Source organism: Poecilia reticulata, linkage group LG17 (genome assembly GCF_000633615.1).
Source record: "Poecilia reticulata strain Guanapo linkage group LG17, Guppy_female_1.0+MT, whole genome shotgun sequence".
Classification (NCBI taxonomy): domain Eukaryota; kingdom Metazoa; phylum Chordata; class Actinopteri; order Cyprinodontiformes; family Poeciliidae; genus Poecilia; species Poecilia reticulata.
Genome location: NC_024347.1, coordinates 26082814 through 26109517, shown reverse-complemented (window position 1 = coordinate 26109517; position 26704 = coordinate 26082814). Strand labels below are relative to the sequence as shown.

Here is a 26704-nt window from a genome sequence, read left to right as displayed (position 1 = left end):
ATGTGAGAAAGTCAGTTTCTCCTTGTTGAATCATTTACAAATTGCAACCAAGTACTGATTACTGTGTGACCAGTAGAATCAAGAAGTATCAGACTGTTTTTTTTTAGAGTGGCCTTATTAAAGTCTAAACTTAATTATGACTGAGATGCTTTTACATGTTTCTGAGCAGGTCATTCATACTTGAAAACCCCTCAGTTGGGCTGAAATAATTCTCCAAAGAAAGGACCAAATTTGTTTCTTTTTTTAAGCTGACTATAAAGAAAGATCACAAACATTAGGCCTGCATCCAAGCTCACAAGAACATTAATTTATTTTWAAAAAAATAATTGAATGCACAACTGGACATTGTTGACTTTAAGCAAGACTTKCCACTGCTGATCTGCCAACAAAAGAGCTGTTTGAGTAAAACTGTCTTAAAAACCACAAAYCAAATCATTGTCTCACTCCTTCTGTCTACCATCACTCTCCCAGTGAAGCCTTCATTCTGTTGCAGCACTTCATCTGTTTCTTTGCTCTGTTGCCAGATGAGCAGCTGGATCTGAGAGAAGGGGAATGAGACGGAGCAAAAGAGGACAGAAAGAGATGGTGATGTTTCCACTTTAGCATGTGGGCCATAGATAGGACTTYGTTGGATTTGCATAAAGCAGCCAAYAGCCTGCCTGTTTGGAYGCAGAAGAGAAAAACTTTTCAAACAACTTCAAGTGTCTGATTTGGTGAGTTAACATAATGATAGTCTCGCGGCATCAGATACGTCTCTGTATTTTTGATGTGCTCGTGATTTYCCTGCTGTGTCTAAATTTCACCTTTGTTAGAAAATGTACAAACATGAGAGATGGAGGGGGGATTTGAAACAAAGTAGAGTGCTTGTTCTTGGATGTGAAGAAGCTGGATGAGGAGCAGGAAAAAGATGACACTGTGGACTTTTAATCAGACCAGCCTCCTYCGGATCTGAGGCAGCAGCAGTGTGGCAGAACTGAATGGAAGAGGGTTGGGCTTTTAAGAATATTGCTTCTATTGGAATATTTGTTTCTCTGATGCAATATTCTTTTYGGTCCTAAGGTGAAAAGTTGATTTTGTTTCTGCATCACCCTGTGAGTGGTGATAAGTTTMATGATTTCTTAGCTGTTGTTTTTCAAACATAAGGTAAATATGTATGTTMTCCACAGTTGATTCTAGGGCATTTTTTTTTTATTTTAGTGTTTTGCTAGGGATGAGCTCTGCATTAGATCCGGTCATTCTAGGTTTGACTGACTTGGGCGTGTTTAGATTTTTGAGATATAATGAACAAAAGTGCTCCATAATCATTAAAACAGAAAAAACAACCCTTTAGTCAATAGCATTAACATAAACAAATGGTACTCAACCTGTAACCACCATTCATTAGGCCTTTACATGTACATGACCATAACTTTACAAACCAACAATAATATATAAAAGTTTGAACAGTTATGATAAATAAAATAAATAAYCAAGATAAGAAGTCAAACAATGTGCCACAAAGCATCAGCAGGCTGGCCTTTTGACACTTATTTTCTATGTCCAAGTGTCAAATRATTCTGSAAAATTTGTTTGCGCTGTCAGCTCACTTCAGCACAGCTTATTCAATGTTTATGAATGGTGAGAAGTTATCCAAATAAAATGACACACCGTTCTGGTCCTATGATGTTTCAACTTGCTGAAATACACTTGTTGAAAGTTGGCTTACGGCCCATGTCAATGTCTTTGATTACACCGAGCAATCATTGCACTGCATTTGGTGAAATAAGTATTTTATCCCCACGTAGAAAAAACGTCTTGGAGACTTGCTGTTAGRACCTTTGTTGGAGAGCAAAGTGCTAAGACCTTTTCTGCTGCTTGGCAGCTTGAAACTTCAGCTGCTTGTACAGACTTTCTTCAGCGTTGGGAGCTGTCCATGACCTCAGTCGGATTCTTCATTAGATGTTGCCTTAAGGATTTATTTTGAGTATTGCTCATACAGGAGAAATATCCACTACTGATCCTTGGTGTTTCTGGCTGAGAAAAGGAGGTTGTAAACCAGTGACCCTGTCCATTGGCCCCTCAGTGAGGTGAAGATTTCTTCAGGTCATGCTAAGCTTTTCTCTCATTTGATCCTAGCTTTCACTCCCAACCTTCTCTGCATCATTTAGGGCTTCTATTCTGTACACATTCCTTCTGTAGCAGATTTCCATTCAGTCATTAAAGGTAGGTAGTTTTCTTGTACCATTTTCCAATTCTGGAAAAATATGGGAAAAAGAAAAATCACTTTTTTTCCTTTTTAATTTTCCAGAATTCTTTTTTTGATACAAAAAGGAAGAATACTTTCTGAAGGACAAAATCCTAATTTGTATTTAATTAACATGATTTTCTTTCAGATGCCAGCTTTCAGATGGCATATTACATATTGATTTTAACTTTAGATGATCAGTTATGTGGTTTTTGACTTACTAAAGAAATAACTCTCATTCAAAATCAGATAGGAATGTTTTGTTTGCAAATTTAGATGACTGGGTTTCTTAAACTGGGTCTAAAATGCCAAACAAAGCAATCTGTGTTGTTGTTTTTTTGGAAGTCTTGCATTGAAAAACTTTGCTTTAAAGAATCTGGATTTTATTTAGGATATTCTTCCTCTATCTTGCTTGACAAAATACAAGAGGTTTTGTTTTTGAAGCAAAGATTATCAGAGATCAGATGCAAGAAAAGCAGTGAATGGTTCTTTATCAGCAAAAAAACAACAACTTGAAAACAGTTTTAACTTTGTATTGTTTTTTGGGGGGTGTGGGGGACCCTCAGATAAGAAAGGATTAATACTTTTTAAGGAAGTTCATTGTGATACTTTATACTCAAATACACAGTATATGTTTCCAAAATGGCATGTTATATTAATAAAAAAAAATGTGTTTCTACACATTTTTTATTACTATTCTTCTCCCTGTTGGTTTCATGGAATTTTAAAAGCAGCTTTTCTAAGCCAGTCCTAATAAGGTAACAGTGAAAAAGAGCTACACCATTTCCTGAAAAATGCAGTGTGTCAGCACTGTTAAGCTTTTTATTTGTGGAAAGTGCAAAAAAATACCCCGAAAAACTTATTAAATAACTCATGGTGAATATTGTGTTCTCAAATGTTCTTCACAATCCCATAAAAACTGCAGGAAAATGATGTAGAAATATTAGTAAGGAAAAATCTGGTATTTTGAAATGAAAAATGCATAAGAACAATGACTGAACGCATGGTGGTGATACTGCTGAATTGGGTCCAAATGCTCCTACTGTGTAATTGTGCACAGATCCCTTCGTTGTGGTTTTACTCACCCAGTGAGGCAAGATCTTGTGTGGAGCTCCAGGCTGATGGCAAATGAGAGTAATCTTTTTGATAATAATCACACCAAAGTTTTTACTGATGGTCTTAGAGTTCATTCCAGCCTTGCACAGATCTCCTGTCTTCTCTCTGAAGCTCTCAAACAGCTCTCTGGTCCTGTAGATCATGGTAGAGATGTTGAATTGAAAGAAATTGATTATGTTGACAGGTGCTGACCTTAATGGTGCSTTCTGACCAGGTTATGTCARGAGTATCTGTCATTGATTGTTTGATTGATCTACAGAGGTCAAAAGTCAGTCTTCTTAGTAAGAGGTTATTTCAGTTYGTGGTGTGCAAATCAACTTTCAACTGGAGCCTTGGCTTATATTCTGAATCAAAAATTGTCTTCATTAAAATGAACATGTTATAAAAATGTTGAATTTGCTTCTTATTTGAGCTAACCTACAAAATCAGCATGCCTTCAAATATTTACTTTCCTAACTGTGTGTCSWTCAGCAAAATYAGCCTCTTCATGCTTAACAGCCTGACAAGGACACTTGTTTTTCCCTGTGGCCTTAAGAAATACAGACTCTCAATAAATACAACATTTGTAGTAAAATAGACCCTGACGTGCTGGGAATTTGTTTGCTGTTAGTTTTTTGTTCAAACCWTTTTATTTATTTATTTTTTTTGGCTAACGGTAATTTTGATTTAATGGAATTTATTTTTACACAAATRAATTTAGACATGAAYAATCACATTAACACATATGACCACGTGTAGCTTTATTTTATAATTTGTCATAGGATATTAATAAGAATTTACAATTAACATATCTTCTGTTTCCAAAAAYGGAAAATACACAACCATGACCTGAAACCAAATACAGGATATCTAAGTGATATCTTTTGACTATGATTATAGATTTTTTTTTCTTTTGGTTTCATCCTTTAAATTTAAAAGCAGTGAGTCTTTTTTTTTAAAGAGTTCCCCCTGTGCTTGCGTGCCTTTGAGCAGATGATGGGAGCTCTTGGGAGGTTAAGACCAGAGAGGTTTACTCTTACTTTGCTCTTCTCTTCTGGTTTCAGTTTCTTTCTAGTAAATCAATGGCTCTTAGCCACTGTGTCAGCTTTCAGCTGGGCTGTTAATCTGTCTCACTGTGTCATATTAACATGCAGAAATATAGGCCTATAAATTACATCAGACGACAGCAACAGAGCTATCAAAGTGCCTCACACAGTACAGAGAATAAAAACATTGCAGGTAGTTTCAGCTGAATCCTTCCCTCAGGCAAGAGAGCAGTTGGATTCTAATGAGCACCACTTGACAGTCAGAAACAATGCTTCTTCATCAATCATGTAATAATACTTCTGTCTTAAGTCATCAGAGCCATTTACTTATACAGATCTAGGGCCTCATTCACAAAAACTCCAAATACGGAGCGGTAAATTGCATGAGGAAAAAAAAATATATATATATATATATTGCATGTACAGTAAGTGGGTATATTGCATGCAGTCTACAAAGATTTGCAGTGTAATTGATTACAAGTGTAACAGTGGTGCAGACCAGCCAATTAAAATTAGGATTTTTGTGTGAGCCACTCTCTAATTAATTAGAAAGTCATTATGATGGAATAATAATAATAATAATAATAATAATAATAATAATAATAATAATAATAATAATAAATGTCATCTAAATTAATCTAAATTAGTATGCAATGTGGTAAACAAAAGAAATATTTAAAAATCAATCAAAAATATATACTTAACTCTGCAACCTCACTACCTGTTGGYGGTTAATGTTCAGTTTTGCTAAATAACATTGCGYAGTATTTAAGTTTGTCSTGTTGTTTCCTTTTTGATTTAATTGGATAAACATGGTCAGCAATCCATCAGCTTTAATCTGTCCTACTTAGATATTTTTTGCATGCACAATTTGTGGAACTTGCAGCAGAAGATAACCTTTTCTGGGCTACATGCACTCCTGCATAGCATTAAGACCTAACAGTGTGCTGCCATAAAGTGATAGTATATTATTTGTTAATCCTGCAGCTCAAGCAATAAGAATTGCTTGAGGCTACTTCAAATCCATTTTTCATATATTTTTTTATATTATTTAAATAGTCCCACTTTGTCATAGTATCTCTGCCGCCTGCTCGCCATGGTGGCCGCACATATTTTTGCATGCTAGTTTACAACTGCTTTTCGAACATGCTAAGTATAGATGCAAACAAAAGCACCCAGCAATGTGGTTCGGGTTTAGTGAATAGCATTGCGASTGGTAAGTCATTACATTTGCATGTCCTCCTTCAAGTATTTAGCACTTTCTGATGATCAGCAGACGCTTTCCATATTCATGGAGGAAGATACGCTAAGTTTATTCTGCCGGCTGTTCTCATTGTACTAATGCAATCCTGTTTGAGTATTGCTTCTAGATTAGGTTTGCACACAATATCAAGTTGGTATTGCTTTTTATTCACGCAAATCTTTAAAAGATGAGGCCCACGGTGTTATCGTGGGAATGATCTCGACTGTAAGAATATGGATTCCTTGTCTTTGGTTTAAAGTTTCAATCAAATGGTAATAAAGATTGCTTAAAAGCAGTAAGATAGTTTGTCACTCATGTGCTGATTGGATGCCAATATTACATTGAAAAATTAAATACAGAACCAACATAAACAGTCTATGTTGCCAACTTCTTTGTTGTCTTATTCATTTATTTAATATTGGTCCTAGCAAGTTAGAAAAAAGATCTTATAATTGTTTCACTTACAAATGGTCCACAGGCCTTATTGAAACTTGTATAAAGAATGCTGCTCAGATGAAATGCATTAAAAGTTGAGAACACGACACAAATTTAACTTGCTGAAGCATTTTAAGAAATAAGCTTCTGTTACTTTTAACCTATACCGTGGGAGCCAGGCAACAGACCACCACATCATAATGCATGTACAATGCACTTCCCAGCAATCCTTCTTGGTTTTGTTCTGATTTCAGGCATCTTTTCTGTAGAAACTTCCCATAGTAGAGCGAAAGCATGGAAATGGAGGAGAATAGCTCGCTGAACACTGACATTATGAAGTCTTTTGGTCATTTCACTGAGACCAAGAGGATGCATGTAGTAATGTAATATGCAAAAGATGGGTTAGAATGTAGGGTCATTTATTATTTTACTGGATTTTGAYCATGAATTAAAACATTGTCAAGCTCATTTAAAAGACAGAACAACAAAGAGACAAAGAGTTCACYTCAGTATTTCTTGAAAGTCTTTGTAGTTGTGGGAGGATAAAACTGTGATTCTAACCTGTCATGTTTATGTTCTTTGTGCCATGTACAATTTGATTAGAACAGCCACCCTTGGCATTTTACACATGTATTGTAAGAAAACTAATCCASATCCAACAATGAAAAGTGAAGCTGCCTGGTGACTTAAGGGCAAAGAGTAGAGCCAATTYTTTTCCCCTGTTGTAATAGAGACAAATTTATTTCTGTAATAGAAGAAAAGAGCACAGATAAAAATGTAACAACTTTTGACATTAAATGTTTAAAGGTCTACAGTCATTTTGCTAACTGTGTGATAATTTGTGTCWAAGCTTTAAACAAGACAGATGACAATCATATCTGCTTATAGATCACACACAATGTCTTTGGGTTTCTAAAGCCAAACACATTTATGTGTGAAGCAATAAAAGCCCACTCTTACCTACAACACTGCATGATGATGTCACACATTGGTTATTCAGCTACCATTAGCCTCACAATCAAAGAGACAAATGACGACACAATGAATCAGCCACTCGGCAGGGGACATGACAGTATTGACCTTTCAGAGTTTATTAACTGAGTTATTCACTATAAGAACAGTATTTCAAAAGCAAATATATGTTGTTTTTTTAAAGTGATGGCACAGACTGTGAATAGATTACAGGATGTAAATAAGTTAAACAGGGACTTCAATATATATCTGGCATACTTCTCAGGTTAGAGMCTGTAACATTACGGACATAACTATCCAAAAGAATTCAGTCGAGATTCAGCAAATCGTCCCTCTAGTTGTAACAAAAGTCAGATTTTCTTTTATTATCGTGATTATTTCTGTAGCAAGATGGTGCAGAACTCCACAAGCAGCAAAACTCCATCCAGCCCAGCAGCTGGCTGGACAGCAGTTGTGATAATCACCCAAGAAGCCCTGATAAAGCTTTTGAGACAATTATTAATGGCAGAGAATACTCCTTAAATGTCACCATTTGTAATGAATGCAGTTCTCAGAATYATAGTTGCTTAACCACACACTAAACCCAGTAATTACATACAACTTAGGTTGCTATTTTGATCCGCCATGAAGGCTCTTGGACAGGATGGCTGGTGGATAAACAGCATTATTATTATTATTTTTTTGCTTCAATGTAAGGAAAAAGCCTGCTGGCTCAGATCTGAAAAGAGTAGAAACTGTAGCAAAATACACAACATTATATTAAAAGTATATTTACACACACCCGTCTATATGTTGTTTTATAGCAGTGATAGCATAGCTAGTATGCTTAAAGTAGTGCAACAAAAAGTTGGCAATAAGAACAGGCATCTCCTCTTTGTCAAAATTGTTTCCCATTTTATATCAATGGCATCAATGTATTTGACTAAAGTTGAAAGCCGTAAGTATAGAAAAATCTGCCACAATCTGCCCCTTTTCACAGATCTATGGCTTCAGTTTTGAGCTGCTTTTCTTATTACAATCGACTCAGACAACAGAGTGTGGTTGTGCCAAGCCAAAGATAGCTTCTGCCTGTCCCACTGTGCCCCAGTTGGTTTTGTGGGAGATGAACTTGCCTACAGCAAGATGTACTGGTGCCATGAGAGTGCTCAGAGGCTCTACAGTATCAAGTGTAGCATGGCAAATGCATTTTTCATAAGGCCGGGAGGGCTGGCTTGTAGGTTAAAAACGCAAGAGGCCTAGAGCTCAAGAGACACTGTGAAAGGAGGAGGAGAAGAAAGAGAGGGTGTTGCTCAGACTCTGATCTTCATCCAGTTGAAGATTTCGCATCTACTCTCAGACTTATTTACCTTTTAAGTTGCCTGCCTCAAGTTAGTCTAAATATGAAGAAATKAAACTTTCACAGAGAAGTCTTGCCACTTTGGAGAAAACAGAAACAAGCTGGGAACCAGAACTACTTCTACCCATGAAGTTAGCATAGCTTGTTAACAAAAATTGACACGTATGCATCCTGTTATGCAACTACAACTTCCCAAGAGACATTTACTAGTACCTTGATGAATATAAATGTATTATTCATCCTGGTTTTATCTTTACTTTGAGTCTCTTTGGTTCTGAAGGACATCCAAGAATAAGTTGGTTAAAGTCTTCACATCGTTATGAGACTACAAGTGATCTGCTATCACATTTTGGTTAAAGCTGCATTATGTAACTATGTAATTATGTWAAAAAAAGCATATTTTTTACATATTTGTTGAAATTATCACAATGTCATGACAGTATGGTTTGAGACAGAAAATATTTGAAAAATGTGCAGCTCCTATGCCTTCTCCCATAGGCATAGAAGCCTATGGGAGAGGTTACACTGCAACCTTAAGTACTTTCAACACATTAGCTCATATTAATGTAAAAAAAAAAAATCATCCATTAGAAAAACACTGTACTTTGCCTGTAGAGCAATAAATTATTAATTATGTCAGCAGATTCTAAAAGAAGCCTAGGCATTTGTCCATGAAATTTATCCACAGAGAATGTGGGTCATGCAGCAAGCCAAAAGTTCAAAGCACACAACTCATTCTAGAAAATTATTTCTTAAGAAGACTAAAGTTAATGTTAAAGAATTACCAAGTCAAAACCCTGACYTTAATCTAATGCAAATGTTTATAAAAGGAAAAACACCATACTGCCTCTTCTAACTCAGAAAGAATGTATGTGCATTACTATAAATGTCAGACGATATCAAGGGTTACGGATAATATTCTGCACACAACACCTTTCATATAAAATGTGTTCTAATCTTAATTAAAAAAAAATTTAATTTATTTTTAGATTTCTCTAAGTAGTAGAGATGGGAGTCGCACATCTGCTGTTTTCCTCATCTGTTAGTAGAGAAATGCACATAAAGCAAACTAAACAAGGCTTGCAGCCCGAGGGCTCAACTGGGAACATCTGCTGAAGAGTTAGGAAATCATGATTTAGTTTAGTTTCAAAGTTTTGAAAACCAATAAAAGTTTTAGATCTGAGCAGTGAAAATGTATTTCCAACATGAAAACATAATAGCCGGATACAGCAGGAGGTGTAAGAGTTGAGTTAAGAACAGATGGTGAAATTCTTTTWATGTTTGGGAGGATAAAAGATTCATAAATGCATTTTGTCAATCAGAGTCCTTTGAAAGATAGCGATATGTAGATACCTTTGTGGAGAAAAGAAGAGGCATGCTTTTTTACTATTGCTGGGAAAGAACTTGCTTCTTCTCCAGTGCCTCCGATCTTGTTATAAATGATCAAGAATTATGCCAATGAAAGGCAAAATCAAGCCTAGTATAGAGTTAATTATTCCTCAGCTTTTTCACTGTAAGTAGATAGCGTGGGGTGTGGAGATGTGACAGTCACTTTATGTTCAAACTACAGGTAATGAATGTCCAATTTATAGATTCACACTTTTTACATCTGTCTGATTCACAGATAATGTGTTTTAATCAGTCTTTCCTCATCTCCTCCATCCATGTTTGATTCTCAGTCTGCTTCAGCGCTGTAACACAAGGTAAATGTCAATCAAACAAAGGTGCCCTTGAGCACGACATTCATTGCTGCAGTGTTTGTTTTCTTCTCGCTGCACAATCCAACTGTGAAGGTAATTTTATGTTGGTAGGTGTGTTGCTGTATCAACTTCCAACAGTTGTGTTATGTTGCTGAGACTCACCTGTGTGAAAGGCAGCGAGAGGCAATCAGAGGTGTGAAAATAACTGAGGAAACAGGTAACAAAACAACACTGATRTAGCACGTGCACAGAGAGTAGAGATGCATGTGTTTAGTTGTGATTAATGYGATCAGTTGCATCTTGTATCACCTTTAGAATCGGCCAAAATTGCAATAAAAATCACCACAGTTAAGGTAAAGGCTTTTTATGAGAAGCGTTAGTTGTTTACACTTTAATCAAATGACGAATGGTTGCAAAATTATTCATGCTACAAGCCACAAACTTCAAAGTGCTATATTGCTTTTATATGTAAATGTGTTTATATATTTTTWAAATCTCTATTGGCATGCTAAGGGTCATTGTTCTGTTAGAAGGTAAAGCTCCATCTCTGTTTCAAGTCTTTCCCAGCTTGTAATTGGATTTCTTTCAGAATCGATTTGCATTTAGGTCCATCCATATTCCCACCAATTCTGCACAGCTTTCTTGTCCATTCGAAAGAAAATTGCGTGTTCACGTGTGGTGGTGTTCTTCAACCACACATATATAGCGTCTTGCAGTTTAGGTCAACATTTTYCATTTTTGGGGTGCGTAGCAGTTGTCCTGTCAATAGATTCCTGGGCCTGACCTGTGGATCTCTGTAGCTCATTCAGAGTTATAATGTCCCTCTTGGCTGCTCTTTTGATTGATGCTCTCTTTCCTGGTCAGTTTAAGTGGTTGCAGTTGTGTTATTCTCTTTCCATTTCCAGATGATGGATTAGACGGTGCTCTGTGAGATATTTAAACCCTRAGATATTGTATTAGAACTTAATCCTGCTTTAAAATTCTCCACAGATGTACCCCCRACCTATCTGTTGTGTTACTTGGTCTTCATTATGCTCTCTTATCTAATGATTTCTATGTAAGGATTGAAAAAATATGTAAGTTGCATTTGCTTAATATTCAACCTCTTGTCCAAAATCAAAAGTTTTCCTACGTCAGAGGAGCTTACAGTTGTTAGAAGCATTAATTAATTGTCTCTTTAAAACCTACAGCAACATTTGGAATAAATCAATAAACGTTATTCACGCTGAGAGATGCTTTTCCCCTCATGCTTTGAGATTTACTGAACRTGATCTAAACTTGAGAATATGACACACTGCGATCCAAATGTTATCATCAGGCTTGCGATTGACTTTCTGTGCTCAAAGATGTAGAAGTGAAGTTAATATTCTGGATGGGAGTTCTTTTCTGGATATTACCAAAACATCCCGAAAATTACAAAAAAAACTTTTATATTTATTTCTACTTCTTATCTACTTCTTCTGTTTGTGACAGGCTTTATTCTTGTGACTGATGATGCGATGGAAGACCTGATGTTGTGTTTTCTGTTGACCCTTCTTGTAAAAAAAGAAATTCTTTTACAGACCATTGCTCCTTGCAACATATGCTCGGTCCCCACACGATGAATTATGTAGCATCACAAATCACCAATCTGGGCATCCATCTGCTGACCAAATTAAAAATGTAAGATACAGATGTTGCAGACAGAAAATCATTTAAGTTTGTTCTTTGATATTTTAATGTATACATGTGACRTTTGAAAGAGTCCATCACATTTGTGTGACCAGACCCAAGAGCATTGATGGACTACAGTGACTCTAAGAGATCTTTCACAGTCTGCCAATGTTACAGTATCTCCACAGCTGRACTGATGTACTGCATGTTAATGATCTAATCTAAATGACTGCATTTCTGATAGATGAGTCTAAACATGCATAATCTGTCACTGATGTATTATATATTTTTGAGTTGTGATCTAATCAAGCCTTATTTGAAATGTAAATTTCAAAGGTGCACATTAACAAGTTAACAGGCCTGTGTGTGAGAGCTTTACTTGGAAATGGAATACGCTTAGTGAACACCTCCATCTCCTTCTGTTCAAAGAAGCCCACAGCTTTTACTTCTTAGTGTAAGCAGATTTTTTTTCCTCCTACCCGTCCTCTGGGATAAGWGAAAAGAGTGGCAAGACATTAGGTCAGTTCCTCTGTGCATTTCCTAAACTCAAAGTTTTTTTTTTCATTTGCATTGAAACATTTTATGGCATTACAGATCATAAACACATCCTATGACATTCGTCTATTTGGTTCTACTGATCATTAATCAACCTTTAGACCGTGTTTACATGTCTCTAGGGAACATATATATATATATATATATAATTTTATTTTTCACATTATTGAAAAAAAGAAATAAATAGAAAATGTTAGTCAGACATTCTCCTGCTGTATTGGACCAGAACAATGTTTCCGAACGTGCTTCCTCAYGAYCTCTAGCAATTGCTCTCAGACTCTACAAACGTTGCTCTGCAAGGTAGCAYAGATAGTCACAACAGCGGCTCATGGAAATCGAGTATTGTTCTCTGCATAAATAAACAYACTCATGAAATTCAGACCCGTCACCCAGTAGGTTTACGTGAAGAGGGGGACGGAGGGTTTATCAGGGTGGTTGTGACGGGAAGGGGCATTCTGTAAAGTTGACTGAATCTGTAACATCTTAAATAAAATTAAATGGRAAAAAGACTTCATATTAATGTTTATTTCAGATTTTGTTTAGCTTTTTATTTCTAGTTTTTTTTTTACCTAATTAAATGTGCTATCATTTGCATCATATTTCTGTTTTCATTCCACATGACTTATAAAACCCATTGCCTCTATGGTGATGGCGATGATGAAAGTGATGACAGAACCTCTGTACTGTTCGGTCTTTAGAGGCAGCACTGAAACCTAGCGTAGACAGAAACTGGCAGTTATTATTGTAGTATTTCTCAGTGGACTCCTTGGCAGTCATGATATAATGGGCTTCTGTTATGAAATTTATTGCTGTTGTTAAAAAGGGATTTAAAGGCATCCTTGAATAAACTGCTTACATAAAGGGTCTATTTCTCTCTGTGACTGGAGCAACGTCTCTATCTGTCTCTACCATTCCTAGACTTTAAGTTTTAAAGATTCATTTTTGGTTTTGTTTACATTTTACTTTACCGTGTTAAGGTAAATCTGAGCACTCAGCTCTGGTGTGCTTGATATTTCCACAGAGAAAGCTACTGTCTCTACCTGGGTGGTAGAGACAGGAACTCGTAAAAACAATCTAAAAGAGTCAGATGACCTTTRTAAAACAAAACAAACAAAACAATACTCACACTCACTTGTAGAATTGAGAAGACTTCAGTGTTATGCTAGATAACAAAGATGCTGTGAGGAAAATGGATGTGGAGCCTTTGGGGTTTCTTTTTGTTCCCATATAAGAGGAAAAGTGCTGATCTGTATTCTGTCTTCACTGATCCTTGAGACGTCCTGTGCAACTGAGCAAAACAGGTTCTCAATCCTGGCTGTGGATTTTTTTATTTTTTTTTCTGGTTTCCTTGCTGAGCTTTGCAATTCAATACCTGCACAGTGGAGGAAACTCTCTTCATATGGATCTTTCTAGTTGAAAGGCAAAAAAAAGGTCAAAATATTATTTCCTTTCAGACTGATTACCTATCAAAGCAATGTCCTCGTTGGTTTGGATACTAAATCAGCTATCATGGCTCAAAAACCATGCACAAGCATTGTGGTGTCATTGATATGTTAAGTCATGKTTTTTTAATTCACACTATTATGCATACTTTATTCACATACAGACCTGAGGATCAGTCATTGGACTGTCTACAGGTAATATGTACAAATGGAAGAATACAGATGAGACTTCTTAGRAAACAGTTTTAGAGTCCTACAGRGGTCGGTGTTAGGCCAGGAAATATTTGATGCATCAGTGATATATGTAAAGTGTCAGGAATCATAAATGTGTGTAATTTGCAAATGCAMAAATATTTTCCTGTTCTGTTGGAAATCTGCAGACATTTATGGAGATGGTCACAACATTGACACAAGGTTTTAATAAAATAAAAGATATCTTTAGTTACAAATGTTCAGATAAGAATTGACAATATAAAAATTATGTGTAAGTACTAAAAWACKTATTTCTGGGTGTAAAACTACGCCACAAAATCAGCCGAAAATGTGAAATAATCATTTAAAAACAATAAAAATTTTGGTGAAAACAAGATGTGAACAAGTACATAGATTGATTAAGAAAAACTCCACTAAACTTCGGTAGATGCTAATTGAGGATCTTGCTAAAGGACTCAAATTCCTGTAACATTTTTACATTTTGGCTACAAAATTTTGTGCACTTTGGTTGTATATTAATTTAAACGGTTAGATATGCTCTGGTTCCCTAAATAAAGTGCAGCCAATTGCCTACAGGAGTCAACTACRGACTTCAGCTGTGTGTAATTTAATCTAATCATTAACAGCTGCTCTGTGGAGGCTTCAGAGGTTTGTTGGCGAACAACTGTGAGCAAAGAGCATCATGAAGACCAAGGAGCACACCAGACAGGTCATGGATATAGTTATGTATAAGTTTAAAGCATRCTTGCCTTTATACAATGTCCTCTGAACATCTCAAACCAAATGCAACTATTTACAATTTGCTACAAGCCCTGTAGGAAACACAACTAAGATGCACTGGGTAGATGGCGCTACATGCAGAGGACAGTGTGAGGCAGACGGCTAACATTGCACATCACCCTGAACGTGCCATCCCAGCAGCAAAATATGGAAATTGAAGTATCATGCAGGAGGATGTTTTCAGTAAGATAGGGTAGCRAGTTGGGTGGAGCTAAACGCAGAACAGTCCTGGAGGGAACTTGCTAGAAATCGCACAGAACGTGAGGAGGGTCCACGACCTTATTAAAGCCAGAGCTATTGGTGTGTTAACCAAGGGAATTCAAGTGGTGTGCACGCTTTTATAGCACTGTATGTTTTATAAATGATAATTTTCACAAGTAAAAAAAGAAAAGAAATATTGGCTGATGTAAGGTTTTTCATTAGATTATACTTGACATTCTATAATTTAATGTATTAAAGTCTAATGTAAAAGTTATGTGTTGACATCGGAATTAATACAATTGGTGATTWTGCATTTTGCCATGATGGCATGTATTTAGATTTAATTTTAGATTACATTGATTTAATTACAATGTTTATACAAAACAAAACAACAACAAAAACTCTGCAAAGAAAGCTTACAGTATTCTCTATGAGTTCAAGACTTTTCCAGAGGTTGTCTGTAATGTTCAGCTGTGCAGAAAATCAGAGCTGACACATTCTTTAGATTTCATTCCTTTTCACAGTACTGCTATTAGCATAAAAACATTGTGAGCTTATAGAAGTTCTTGTGGATTTCATCAGGAAATCTGATGTCATTCTGGGTTTTTATCTTCCTCGTCTTTTCCTCTCATTTATTGGAAAAGCTATAACCCTTCAGTAATTCGCTCCTGGGAATGCACTAAGAGTGCCCTCCTCCTCTCCTTTCCTCATATGTTCATTGCTTTGTGTATTCCCACTTGCAGTCTCATTTTATCATAAATGCTTTTTAAACCACTTGACTGGAAAATTGACTTGGCATGTCAATTTGGCTGAACTGCCCCAGTCAAGGCTCTCGGTTCGTTTGCGTSTGTAAATGCTTTTGTTATCGATTGTGTATTTTCCCCCCCTTTTTATTCCTTGAAATACACATGTGTACTCGTTCTTCTGCTGGGAGAAAAATTCTACATTTATTTCATCGCTATTCAACCAGGCATTGCCAACATGAACAAGGTCACTGAATACCGAAAGTGCCAGTGTAAGATTGATTATGTTTAGTTCGATTTCATGCTGCTAATAATATAAGGAGTCTCCGTACCGAGTCAGAAAACACCTCCAAAATTGATAACGTTTCACCTGCACTGGCTTAAGGAAGCAAAAAAGGATGACTATTTAAATGGTAACAGGAAAACGAATCTTGACATTTAAATTACAGTGCTTTGAATTTAAAGCATTTGCTCTTTACAGATTGTTTCTTTCTACTTTCTTTGGCACATTTTTAAGATTATCAAATAAATGAGTAAAGATGAGMTGAGAAATTAGAAAGTGGGGCAAAAAGCTACGCAAAACAAACCTAATGACTGCTTGCTCCACTTCTGATGGYAACAGCTGCCATCAAGCAGTTGGTTGTGCTGCTGCTGCTTCCTTGCRGAAAAAAAAGACCCTGGGTTTGAGTCCCAACTTGGGGTCTTTTTGCATGKTCTCTCTGTGCTCTCCAGCTTCCAAACACATAAGTTAGGTTAAKTGGTGTCTCTAAATTGGCCTCAGATGTGGTTGTTTGTCCTGTGTCTCTCTATGTTGCCCTGCAATGGACTGGCGATCTGTCCAGGCTGTACCTCACTGTTCACTCAATGACCACTGGAGATAGACACCAGTCCTCCTGCTGCAAGGATAAATGGATATAGCCGACGGATGGATGGAGTCTGGATATGACTGTATGGCCCACTTTTCTTTGCAGAATGAATTTAATTCAGACATATCGGACAGTACTCTAGCATGAACAGGCTGTTCAAGGTCATGGCACAGTATCTCAATCAGATCTAAGTTCAGACATTGACATGCCACTCCAGAGAAAAACGTAATTTTGCTTTCTTTCTGCTGCCATATCATTGTCTTGTGTAACCTAATTGCTCTTGAGCTTAAGGTCATTAAGTGCTGACCAGACATTCTCCGTCATGAGATTTTACTAGTAAAAAGAATTTGTAATTCTATCAATGAAGGCAACTTGTTGAGATCCTAAAGAGKTATAGCAGGGCGTAACMCTTTCCCCAAGCATGTTMGAAAGKCAGTATGTTCTTTTTYTCAAATGCAGTGTTGACTTTGTGCCTGAAGTTACTGTCTTCCATACAGTCTCAATTTTMTGACGCCAGTGAGCAGAGTATATTTCCTAAGTCTCTRGGATAAATAATCTAGATGGGGKKKTTTTTTGGCAAATGTTTTGTTTTTAGTCAGCAGTGATATTCTCCTGGGAACTCTGCAATTGATGTAATTTTTGTTCAGTCTCATTTTTATGTGAATCCAAGGCCTGCAGTGCTTTAGATATTGTTCTGGGTTCTTTTGTGACCTCCTGGATGAGTAGCTTGTTCTCTGTTAGAATAATTTTGGCAGGCTGTCTACTCCTGGGAAGGTTYACCACTGTTTCATGTTTTCTTAATTTGTGGATAATGACTCTCTTTGTGGTTTACTGGAGTTCTAATTTCTAAGGAATTGCTTGTTTCCAGGCTGACATTTTTCAATGACTTTGCTTCTCATTTTTTCTTACATTTCTATAAATTGGTGTGTGTTGTGTTGCTATATAAATTTTTTACTTTAAGTGGATTCTTGATTCTACAYGTCAGACAGAAATCAGCTCTGGATGTGTTTTTTTTTTTTTTTTTTGATCTAGTGGCCTTTATTTGAAAGTAGTTTGACAGGAAACAGGGTAATGAGAGTGGGGGAAGACRTGCGGCAAATGTCGCCAGGCCAGGAATCGAGCCTGCGACCACCAGCATGAGGACTAAGGCCTCAATACATGGGTCTTGCTTTGCCACTGCACCACTACAGCACCCATCTGGGTGTGGTTAATGAAATGAAAAATCTGGTTTATCACACCTTTTCAGATTGGAAAATTTTGACATGCTTTCCTTCCTTAAAAATAATTAAAAAAAGACATTTGAAAACAACTACAATTTGTATTGCCTGGGGTTGCTTTGGTCTGATATTAAAATGTGTTTGATCTGAAATATKTAAAAGTAAAAACAGACAAAATGTCTTAGAGGACGTTTTTGACCATTCACATGGTTTCCTCACCGTTTCTTTCTTTCCCTCTTCAGGTTTGTGACTCCCGTCTTGGTGCCATGAGAGAAAAAGCCTTCCCAATGGACATACCAGCAGATACTCTTCACCGATGAACATTTGTGCCATCAATCCATTCACCAGTCATTCGGAAATCATCAACATAAGAAACATATCTTTGACTTCTTGAACTGTGTTAAAAATGGAGAACCTCAACGCTTCTGCAGCCACTTGGCACATCCACATGTCAGGATAAGTGGATTTTCAGAGAAGAATCTTTTACCTTCAGAACGTCTTCTGCAAAATATGTTGGTGAAAATGACAGACCCAAAGTTTATGCTGAAGTCAGTGAACTGAGTATCAACAATCCACATGAGCTCATAAGTGATTTAGCAGCAGCTGACATCACCTGCAGAAACAAYAAATTATGATGGCACTCATCTAACAGCGCCACGCCAGCGTTGCCGTGGCTGGTCGTCACAGGACGGCCACTTCTGTCTGCCATGACCCGGCTGATGTTGGGCCGGACTCTGGAGCGCATCTGCAAAGGCGTCCTGCTGCTCTGCCTGCTCCACTTCCTCATCATGATGATCCTGTACTTCGACGTCTACTCACAGCGGTTCGACCTTTTCAGCCGCTTCAACAACGGCAGAAACGGGTCCAGGAATAACGGGAGCGGAACGGGCAGCGGACATCATTATTACTACTACAACCTTTCGAGACCTAATGCGACATCAGCCACCTACCTGGCCGCTGCCGAGCAGCTGGTCCCGAGCTTGCAGCCTGAGAACAATCAGACACCTTCTCCCAAACCGCTGCCACCATGTCCGGAGAATCCACCAGGCCTCGGTGAGTAACGACTTCCATTCCATCTCTGCTGAATTTCTTGTGGTGCTTCTGTGCTCTGATTGCTTCTGTAGATTAATTTGGTTTGTGGCACAACATACGGCAAAGGTTTTTAATGAAGCATGTCGAAATATTTTGCTTGACAATCCTCATAGGGTTGTGGTTATTCTTGCTRCTGGTGCATCTTTTACTTATTACACTTGTTCCCTCCACTGAATTCAACGAAATTGAATTTTGGGAAGTCATAATCACCAAAAGTGCAAGAAAGGGCTTAAAATATTCCACATATTTCTCTGTATAATGAAAAATGAGTTTCACTTTCTAAACTGAGTGGGAGAAGAGATGAAACTTTTCCCCGATACTCAGGTTTTTGGAGCCGTACTCTAAAATGTGCTTGAAATATTCCACACACTGTGTCATATACTGTGTGGGGAGGAAAGCCAAGWCTTCACATCATGCTGAACACACAATTTACACTCTATAACAAGGTTGTAGCACCATTATGCAATGGGGATCCTATTTTCTTTTCTTTTTTTKTTTTTTTTTTAAGCAGGGACAGGGGATGTAGCCATGATCGATGGGTAAATAGATGAGGGAGAAAAAGATAAATCCTATAAAGACTTCAAAAACATTGGGACAGGAGCAGAGATTCACCTTTCATTCGGACAACGACCTGAAACATTTAGTTAGATCTACGCTATTAATAGGGGAGGATGTGCACATCATTGATTGCAGTAATAAATAAACTGATAAAACCTGGATCAAAGATGATTAACTTACAAACTAAAGATTAAAAAGATGTCTATTATGTCTAAAAAAGAAAAAAAAACATCTCAGTTATTCCATTTGGGAGAGAAATCACAAATGGAGTCATTTTTTTCTAGGTCATTCTACAACATTAAATGGTTTTACCAGGTTGTATTTCAACCTGATAGACTCACAGTGGAGCCATTAGATGGGATTCATGAAGTCAGACCTAAAGCCCCTCTGCAGGAACATAAATAGCAGCACAAGCAAACACTGGAGCTTTAACATTTCTCTTCGGTGCTTTCTTTTCCTTGCATGCAACTTATAGGTGAATTGCTTAAAATGTTCAAKGCAAATTAGAGTCAAGCTGCAAGTATCTCAAGTGTATTAGCATGGAGTATAAAGTTTGCTGTAGATTTATTGCATTAGAATGGTGTCTAACTTATGAATGTTTTCAACAAATCATAAAACTATGCATTCAATTCACAGGAGCACATGGTGTATTCACCTTATTTAARCATGAGTTTATATAGAGTTCAAGTTAAATATTTTGTTCCTGCTTAACATTAAACAAATTAAATTAAACTCCTATTTTAGGATAGTTATAAAATGATTATTTTTAACTTTAAATTCAGAAATGTACATGCATTTCCATAATATTTGGTTGAATTGTCTTTTCAAGCATATGACTTGGACTAAATGATTTGGGCATCCTTTTMAAAAATTCTCACATCAGGTTGCTGTAATTTTGACTGTGTCTTTAATTATTCCCATCATTGAGGTCTTGGGTAGCTTTCTATACAATTCAGTTCAATCTTCATCTCCTGTCAGTGCTTCGTTTGGGATTTCTCCCATTGAGAATTAGTTCCCCGGTTGAATTTCAACCTGGCCAAYATGTGAACAAACTGAGGGGTTTTGAACGATTGRCGCTGATTTTCTGGACTATTTTATGATTGTAGTCTGACTATATTTTCAGTTTGGCAGTTGAAAAGTGAATGAATGTGGAGGAAGTGAATGAAGACATTCATTCTGTGTTAGTCATGTTTCCTAATACTGAGGAATTAAAGTTGGACCAAGAGGAATGTAAAAAAACATTGTATTGTTAGGGAAGATGTCATAAATATTTTCAGGGCGTGAAAGGGTAATTCTGTTCATAATTGATTTAACGCATACTTTACAATATGTTTTATAGATACTTTACATGACAATAATTGCCTTCCGAATTGTCCTGATGTTTGTGGTTATTTTAATGTGTTTTCTTTTTACAGTTTTCATTGTGAGTACTGACTGGTTAATAAGAATGTTTCATGTTCCCACCCAGTGGTGGATTTTGCATTATGGCTGCACTTGTCAAGCCCCTTCTTTCTTCCTCCTCGCACCAGATAAAATAAAAAAATTWAATCATAGATTAAATACAGCACATAAGTTAGACTCAGAGGGCTCCTTAAAGGGATGCCTTCTCGCCACTGCCTTCTAATGCACAAATTCAAAGCTTTTTTTTGAGCACAACGGACCCATTTGAAATGCTACCACTGTTTCCATCACATATTTTAAATCAAAATCGGAAACATGCTTGCGTATCATTGGGTTTCCTAGTTGGAACGTAGTTTTGCCAGCTTCATAACTATGACTGTATAGCTTGCTCTGCTTGTGCAGCAGTAACAAACTTAAAACATTGATCCGTGGATGATGGAGAGGTTCCTTMTCTACTCACTCTCACTTTGTCCCTGATTATTGATTTCTCTGGAGGTTGCTTTTCTTTGCTGTACTGTTGTCAATGACTGTGACCAGTGGGGGCTTATGATTTTTCTCTAATTCTGGCATGGCTACTTTCATCCACTCCTGAAACACTTGAGTCATTTTATTTATTTGATTAGTGCATTTAAATGATGCAGATAGTTTTATGTAGCTATCAAAGGTGAACATGCAGGTTAAAGTATCTTGTATTTTCATGTGTAAGTCTAGAGCTGTGGGTCAAAAACTAATTGGTTTACTTTGTTGAAATGAGGACAGACAAACTTACATTTAAGATTTAAAATTTAACAAAATATAGAATTTTAAAGCATTGGATAGTTTTCATAAAATATTAATGTGGGYTTTGAAGACAATGGTGCTGAGGAATACCAGCTCTTTTCTTAAGTATTTTGCTGTGGGAAATGTTTTGTCCTGCATAGGGAAGGTTTACTCTTCCAACTCATCTACTGACTTGCTACTTGTGTGATTAGTAATATGCAAACCTGAGTATGTATTGAGTTTTGTAAAGTGTTTAGTTTGTTCTTTTTTCCCCTGCTTCAATTCACATTTAGCAGCTCTTTGCTGATAGAAGACAAAAAAATTTGTTTTATCCAACTTCCACCTGTTCCCTCTCTCTAAATGAGCTTTGTATACTTAATCCCTCACATCCATATTGTTGCAGCATCAATGTTTTCCTATTTTCTTACTGATAATTGCTTTCCTCATTTGCTAATGAGGCCCATATCGTGATTCGGAGCAGGTATCAAGAGATAAAGCTGTCACGTCAATTCGTCTGAAGACTGAGCTTTGCCTTATCCCATTATTTGGCTTTGAATTGGCCGAGTCACTGAGTCTGGGTACGGCGTTCATGCAGGGCACAGGTGTACTCTTGTAGCTTATCTCTGGCCTTTCTCGATGATGGAGTGGCTGCCTCGGGGATGTAATGAGCAGGGAGGCTGAGAGAGACTGAGAGAGTCTGTTTTTCAGTCACAGGTGCAGAGAAGGAGAGGAGAGATCTAATGGATGGAGGTATGATGGTCGGGTATGAAGAGAGACAGGCAGAGAGTTGGAATGTGCTGAAGGAAAGAACAGCAGGTGGAGAGGTGAGGGGGACTGAGTGGGAAAAAAAATGGAGACCTCGAATCGAGACACACAAACACACTGTGCTAAAGGGAGAAAGAGAGAAAGAGAGAGGGAGAGAGAGAGAGGGGAAGAAATAAACAAACAAGCCCTTGGCTGTCCCACAACACCAGCTGACAGGTGCTGTCTGTGTGAGTGGCTAGTATCCACATTTTATATCCTGACTGCATGTGTCTCTCTGTGTGTGTCCACTTGTTTGTGTCTAAATGTSAGTATGACTTTTGGATGTTCAAATTAGTAATYTGTAACTTAAGAAAATTCTGTTAGTGATCGGAAACTTTTATGTTTTTAGTGAAAAACTGTTGCAAAAACATTTTTGTTGTTGTTGTTGTTAAAATCACCTAATATGCATCTGTCTTGTAATTGCTGAATGTTTGCACCAAACCCATCTGTATCTGACATTTTCAGTTGGATTGGCAGTGATGCCAGTTGGACAGCAACTAACAAACCTGCAGTAACATTGCAGAATATTGGCCTTAAAGTCCTCAAATAATAATATTGATTTTTTTTTTTTTCCTGGGGTTTCACTTACTCTCGAATCAACATGAATAAATGCAACCACAGGGGTTTTTCAGACATGATGCGGTTAGATAACACAAGTAACTATTAGTCAAAGCTCTGTAAGTTTAGGATTATTGATTTCATTTCAAATAAAATGTGATGGATTCAGTTAGTGGAGCTCAAATATGCTCAAAAAACACAAGTGTCTTTTTCTCTCATTTATAATTATACACAAACACATACAGTAGGTTCTAGATTCTTTAGGCTACATTTCCTCCTTAGAAGTCGAGTCTTGTTTTATTCATAACCGAAGTAATTTGACTGAAATGGCATTCCTGCTGCAACCGTGATATTATGCGAGTGAGCCCTGTGAAGGAATCATCAGGAGGTTAAACAAAAAACATAAAATAAAAATCCAGCTGTACCATTTTAAAGCCAGTTTGATTCCAAATAGGTGCTTCGGTTTTCATCTTCCTACTGTTCAGCTGCTTTGTGGCACAGCATGTTTTATAATATGTCTACTACATTTTTAATGAAAGGGGTAACTAAGATCATCCAGCTTTAGAATAAGTTCACTGTGGTAGTCTGAAGTTATTTTGGGCACCATGTTTATTTCCTAAAAAAAATAAAATTGTCTATGCAGATTGATACTAATATTTGACTCTTACAGATCTACTATTTGTTTCAAAGGTGTAGGAGTCTGTCAGCTAAGGCAGACGTCCACACAGTTTATGGACATTCAGAAAACATTTGACAGAAGATTGAGATGTCAAATACTCCACATACGAAGCACTTCTACAAAATTTGTATAAGTGCTAATGATGCAGCAGTAACCCATTTACAATAACATTACTTAGACTCATGGATTGTTATGTACACACACTTTTTACTTAGCTCAATATCCTGGAATCTTAGACTAATGGGAAGCTGATCTYTTCTCTGATTAATTCAGCTCATGATTTTAGACCACTTTAAAAAGAAATAAAAAAGGTACTTACCCAGTCCCAATGCAAAATAATAAGGTGGATTCCACACCCTTTATCAATGACATGCTACATTTGCATTTATAACACAAAAGGAGGACGTGATGTTTCACAAAATGTGCTTCATTTCCTGCCATTTCCATGCAGTGTGTTTTTGGRTATTTACCTTTGAATTGTGCTTTATTCATACATCAGGCAGAAGGAAATTGAAAGAAAAGTGTGAGGGAGAAATATTCATATTTTGCACAGCRAWATATCGGATGCCAGTTTATAACTAGATATTATGAAAGCACTTCCTAATTTCTACTCAGCATCTGGTTATAGAGTAAATGAATGTTTTAATTATAATTCCCTGTTTTGGCTGCTGTAGCACCGTGTGTAACCACTCATGCTTGAACCTGTATTTCTCTCAAAGGGCAACYGCATCTACATTCTCATTTGRTGAAATGTGACTYTTTACAAGCTGAGTCCAAATTGTATATGTAGTTTAAAAGTCTTTAAAAAAGTGTGAGGATTTTATTTCCATCTATGTTTTGGGAGAGAGTTGAACATACTTGTTTGAATTCCTTCCAATTGTTTTGTACATTACTCCTTCAATGTGAAATGTTGCTAATCAGAAGGAATCACTGTCATTTAGTTTSCTCATCTTTCACTTTGAACATTTGGCGAGGAAACAACATCAGTTCAGTGACAGAGGAAAACAGCTTGTTTTCCTCACTGGTTTCAATCAAGCCAATAAAGAAGTCTTTTTTCTTCACAAACACATTGCTATGCACTCCCACGCAACAAGGAAGCTGACGCAGCCGAGGGCACGAAGGCGAGGGCTCCTGACAACCTAATGGCTGCTATAACTTCGTTAAAATGGGCCGGTTCTCTTCCTTAATGCCATTCGCCGCTTTCCACAGTACGGTTCTGCTACGTTTGTGACTTTTATCCGCATGAGGAGGGATAATTAAGCCAATTATACTTTTTCTAGTCATTCAATTGTTCCTTTATACTCGGGCTAAGTGCGCATTTGAGAATCGACCTCAATTTTTCTGAAAATGTCTTTGACTACTTTCACCTAACCTAATTTAAAACAAAGAAGACATTAAAGAAAAACTATGTGTYACCCACTATCCTTTATACCACAAGCTGTGACGAGCCTTTTTCAAGAAGTGAAAGCAGATGATCTGGATCTACCACTATATGACAACAACCTTCTCACCTCTTCAGATAAATGCTAAACATATCATATTTGAAAAGTTTATAGTTTTTGCAAACCTCCTTCCACAAAATAATTTTTCCCTTAGACCATTAGCCCATTAGACCGTTTTTCTTTGTGGACAACGGCTGTTAAAAAGCCGTAAACATGTTTTAATAACCCGTTCCAGAGTGACAGATTGACACTGACTTTGTTTCAGATCAAAGCTTTTGACATTGTTTAACTAGCTTTAAGTTGTATTTTACTTAAGTGATGTTTTGATTCTACAAGTTTTTCAGTAATTAACTTTGAATGTGGCTGGTGAAAAAAAAATTGARATGTAACTTGATGATTTAAGGTTTGGTGATTCTTATTTTGCATAAAGTCAGGTTGGACTGGAAACCTTTTTTTCCCCTCCTAATAGATAAAATYATTTGAAATCTTCATTTTGTTCTTAGGCTCTTTTTGTCCAATATCTTACTTTGAATTATTATCTGGCACGGTAATGTTTAACAAACAAAAAAATAAGTATGTGGCAACAAATTCTTTTGTTGCAAAGTTGTTGAAATGTATGTGCACTCACATTGTGTTGTATTGCTGATGTGATATTAAAATGCATCTCCTCATTTCTRGTTCTCGCAGTTCAGAGTGACTATTAAAGTGCATGCTCTAACAAGCAGACATTCTAAATGATAAATGACAAACCGTGCTTCTTGCATGCTGCTGTCATCATGCAAAACACTCTGTTGTTCTCTCAACACACAAACACAGTCACCACTAACAATGGCTCTGAGTATATTTTTCTGTTAACTTGCCTCAATTTAGTTTTGTTTTTTTTCCCTCAGATCTTTGCTTCTTTCATTCTCACTTTACAGAAGCTCAGCAAGAAAAGAATAAAACAATTTCTCACAGGATATGTACAACTTCAGCCTTCTGTTTTAAAACAGAAAACAATCATGAAAACCAACAATTGTTGGTTTGCAATTGTTTATCTTATTTTTAAGATTATTTAAAAAAATAATTTTCTTGAAATGTATTGAAACAAAAATTAAAGCCAAAAAGCAACGAGTTGCTCTGCTGTCACTTGCAATAAGCAACGCTGGTCAAATTAGGGTTTAGGATAAAACTTAAGGTCAAACACAGCCATCTAGCAAAGATGTTAACTGTTTTCTACTTGAAGGCAAAGGTAACACATCAAATGTGAGATCAAGATATTCAGCTTACCACTTAGACAGTGATAGCTAAAAATTGCTTCTCTTTTACATAAACTGACAACAAAACCGCAAAAAAACATTCACAAGGACATGGGTCCTTTAGGTTATGTAACAAGTTCACAAAGCAGTAAATTATCCCTCAATGCAAACTCTACAAAACATACTATCTGAAAATATTTACAGACACTCTCTCTGGTGTAGTGTACAGCACATCRAATTTTTCACAAATCAAAAAAAATGTTTTTCCAAAACATCTCCAAAATGAACACGGAACATTGATTTAGCCATAACAACCTCTTATTCTAATAACAGTATTTTTATGACCTCAAAGRGATACGATCAAAAGAGGTAAGTGGTTCCATACTTGTCATTGTTCCTATGTTAATTATTTGCCCTATGTAGACTTTGAGAAAAAGATTTTCAGGGCACAT

General features: G+C 36.8%; 1 protein-coding gene across 1 annotated transcript in view; it reads left to right on the top strand.

Moving 5' to 3' along the window:
* Positions 1–587: 587 nt before the first annotated feature.
* LOC103479896 (beta-1,4-galactosyltransferase 2-like) overlaps positions 588–26704 on the top strand; it is a 66350-nt gene continuing 40233 nt past the window's right edge. The window contains exons 1-2 of the mRNA XM_017310101.1: positions 588–713; positions 17964–18774. Of these exons, the coding sequence (XP_017165590.1) occupies positions 18429–18774 (346 nt within the window). The 5' untranslated portion in view covers positions 588–713; positions 17964–18428. The remainder of the gene's footprint in view (positions 714–17963; positions 18775–26704) is intronic.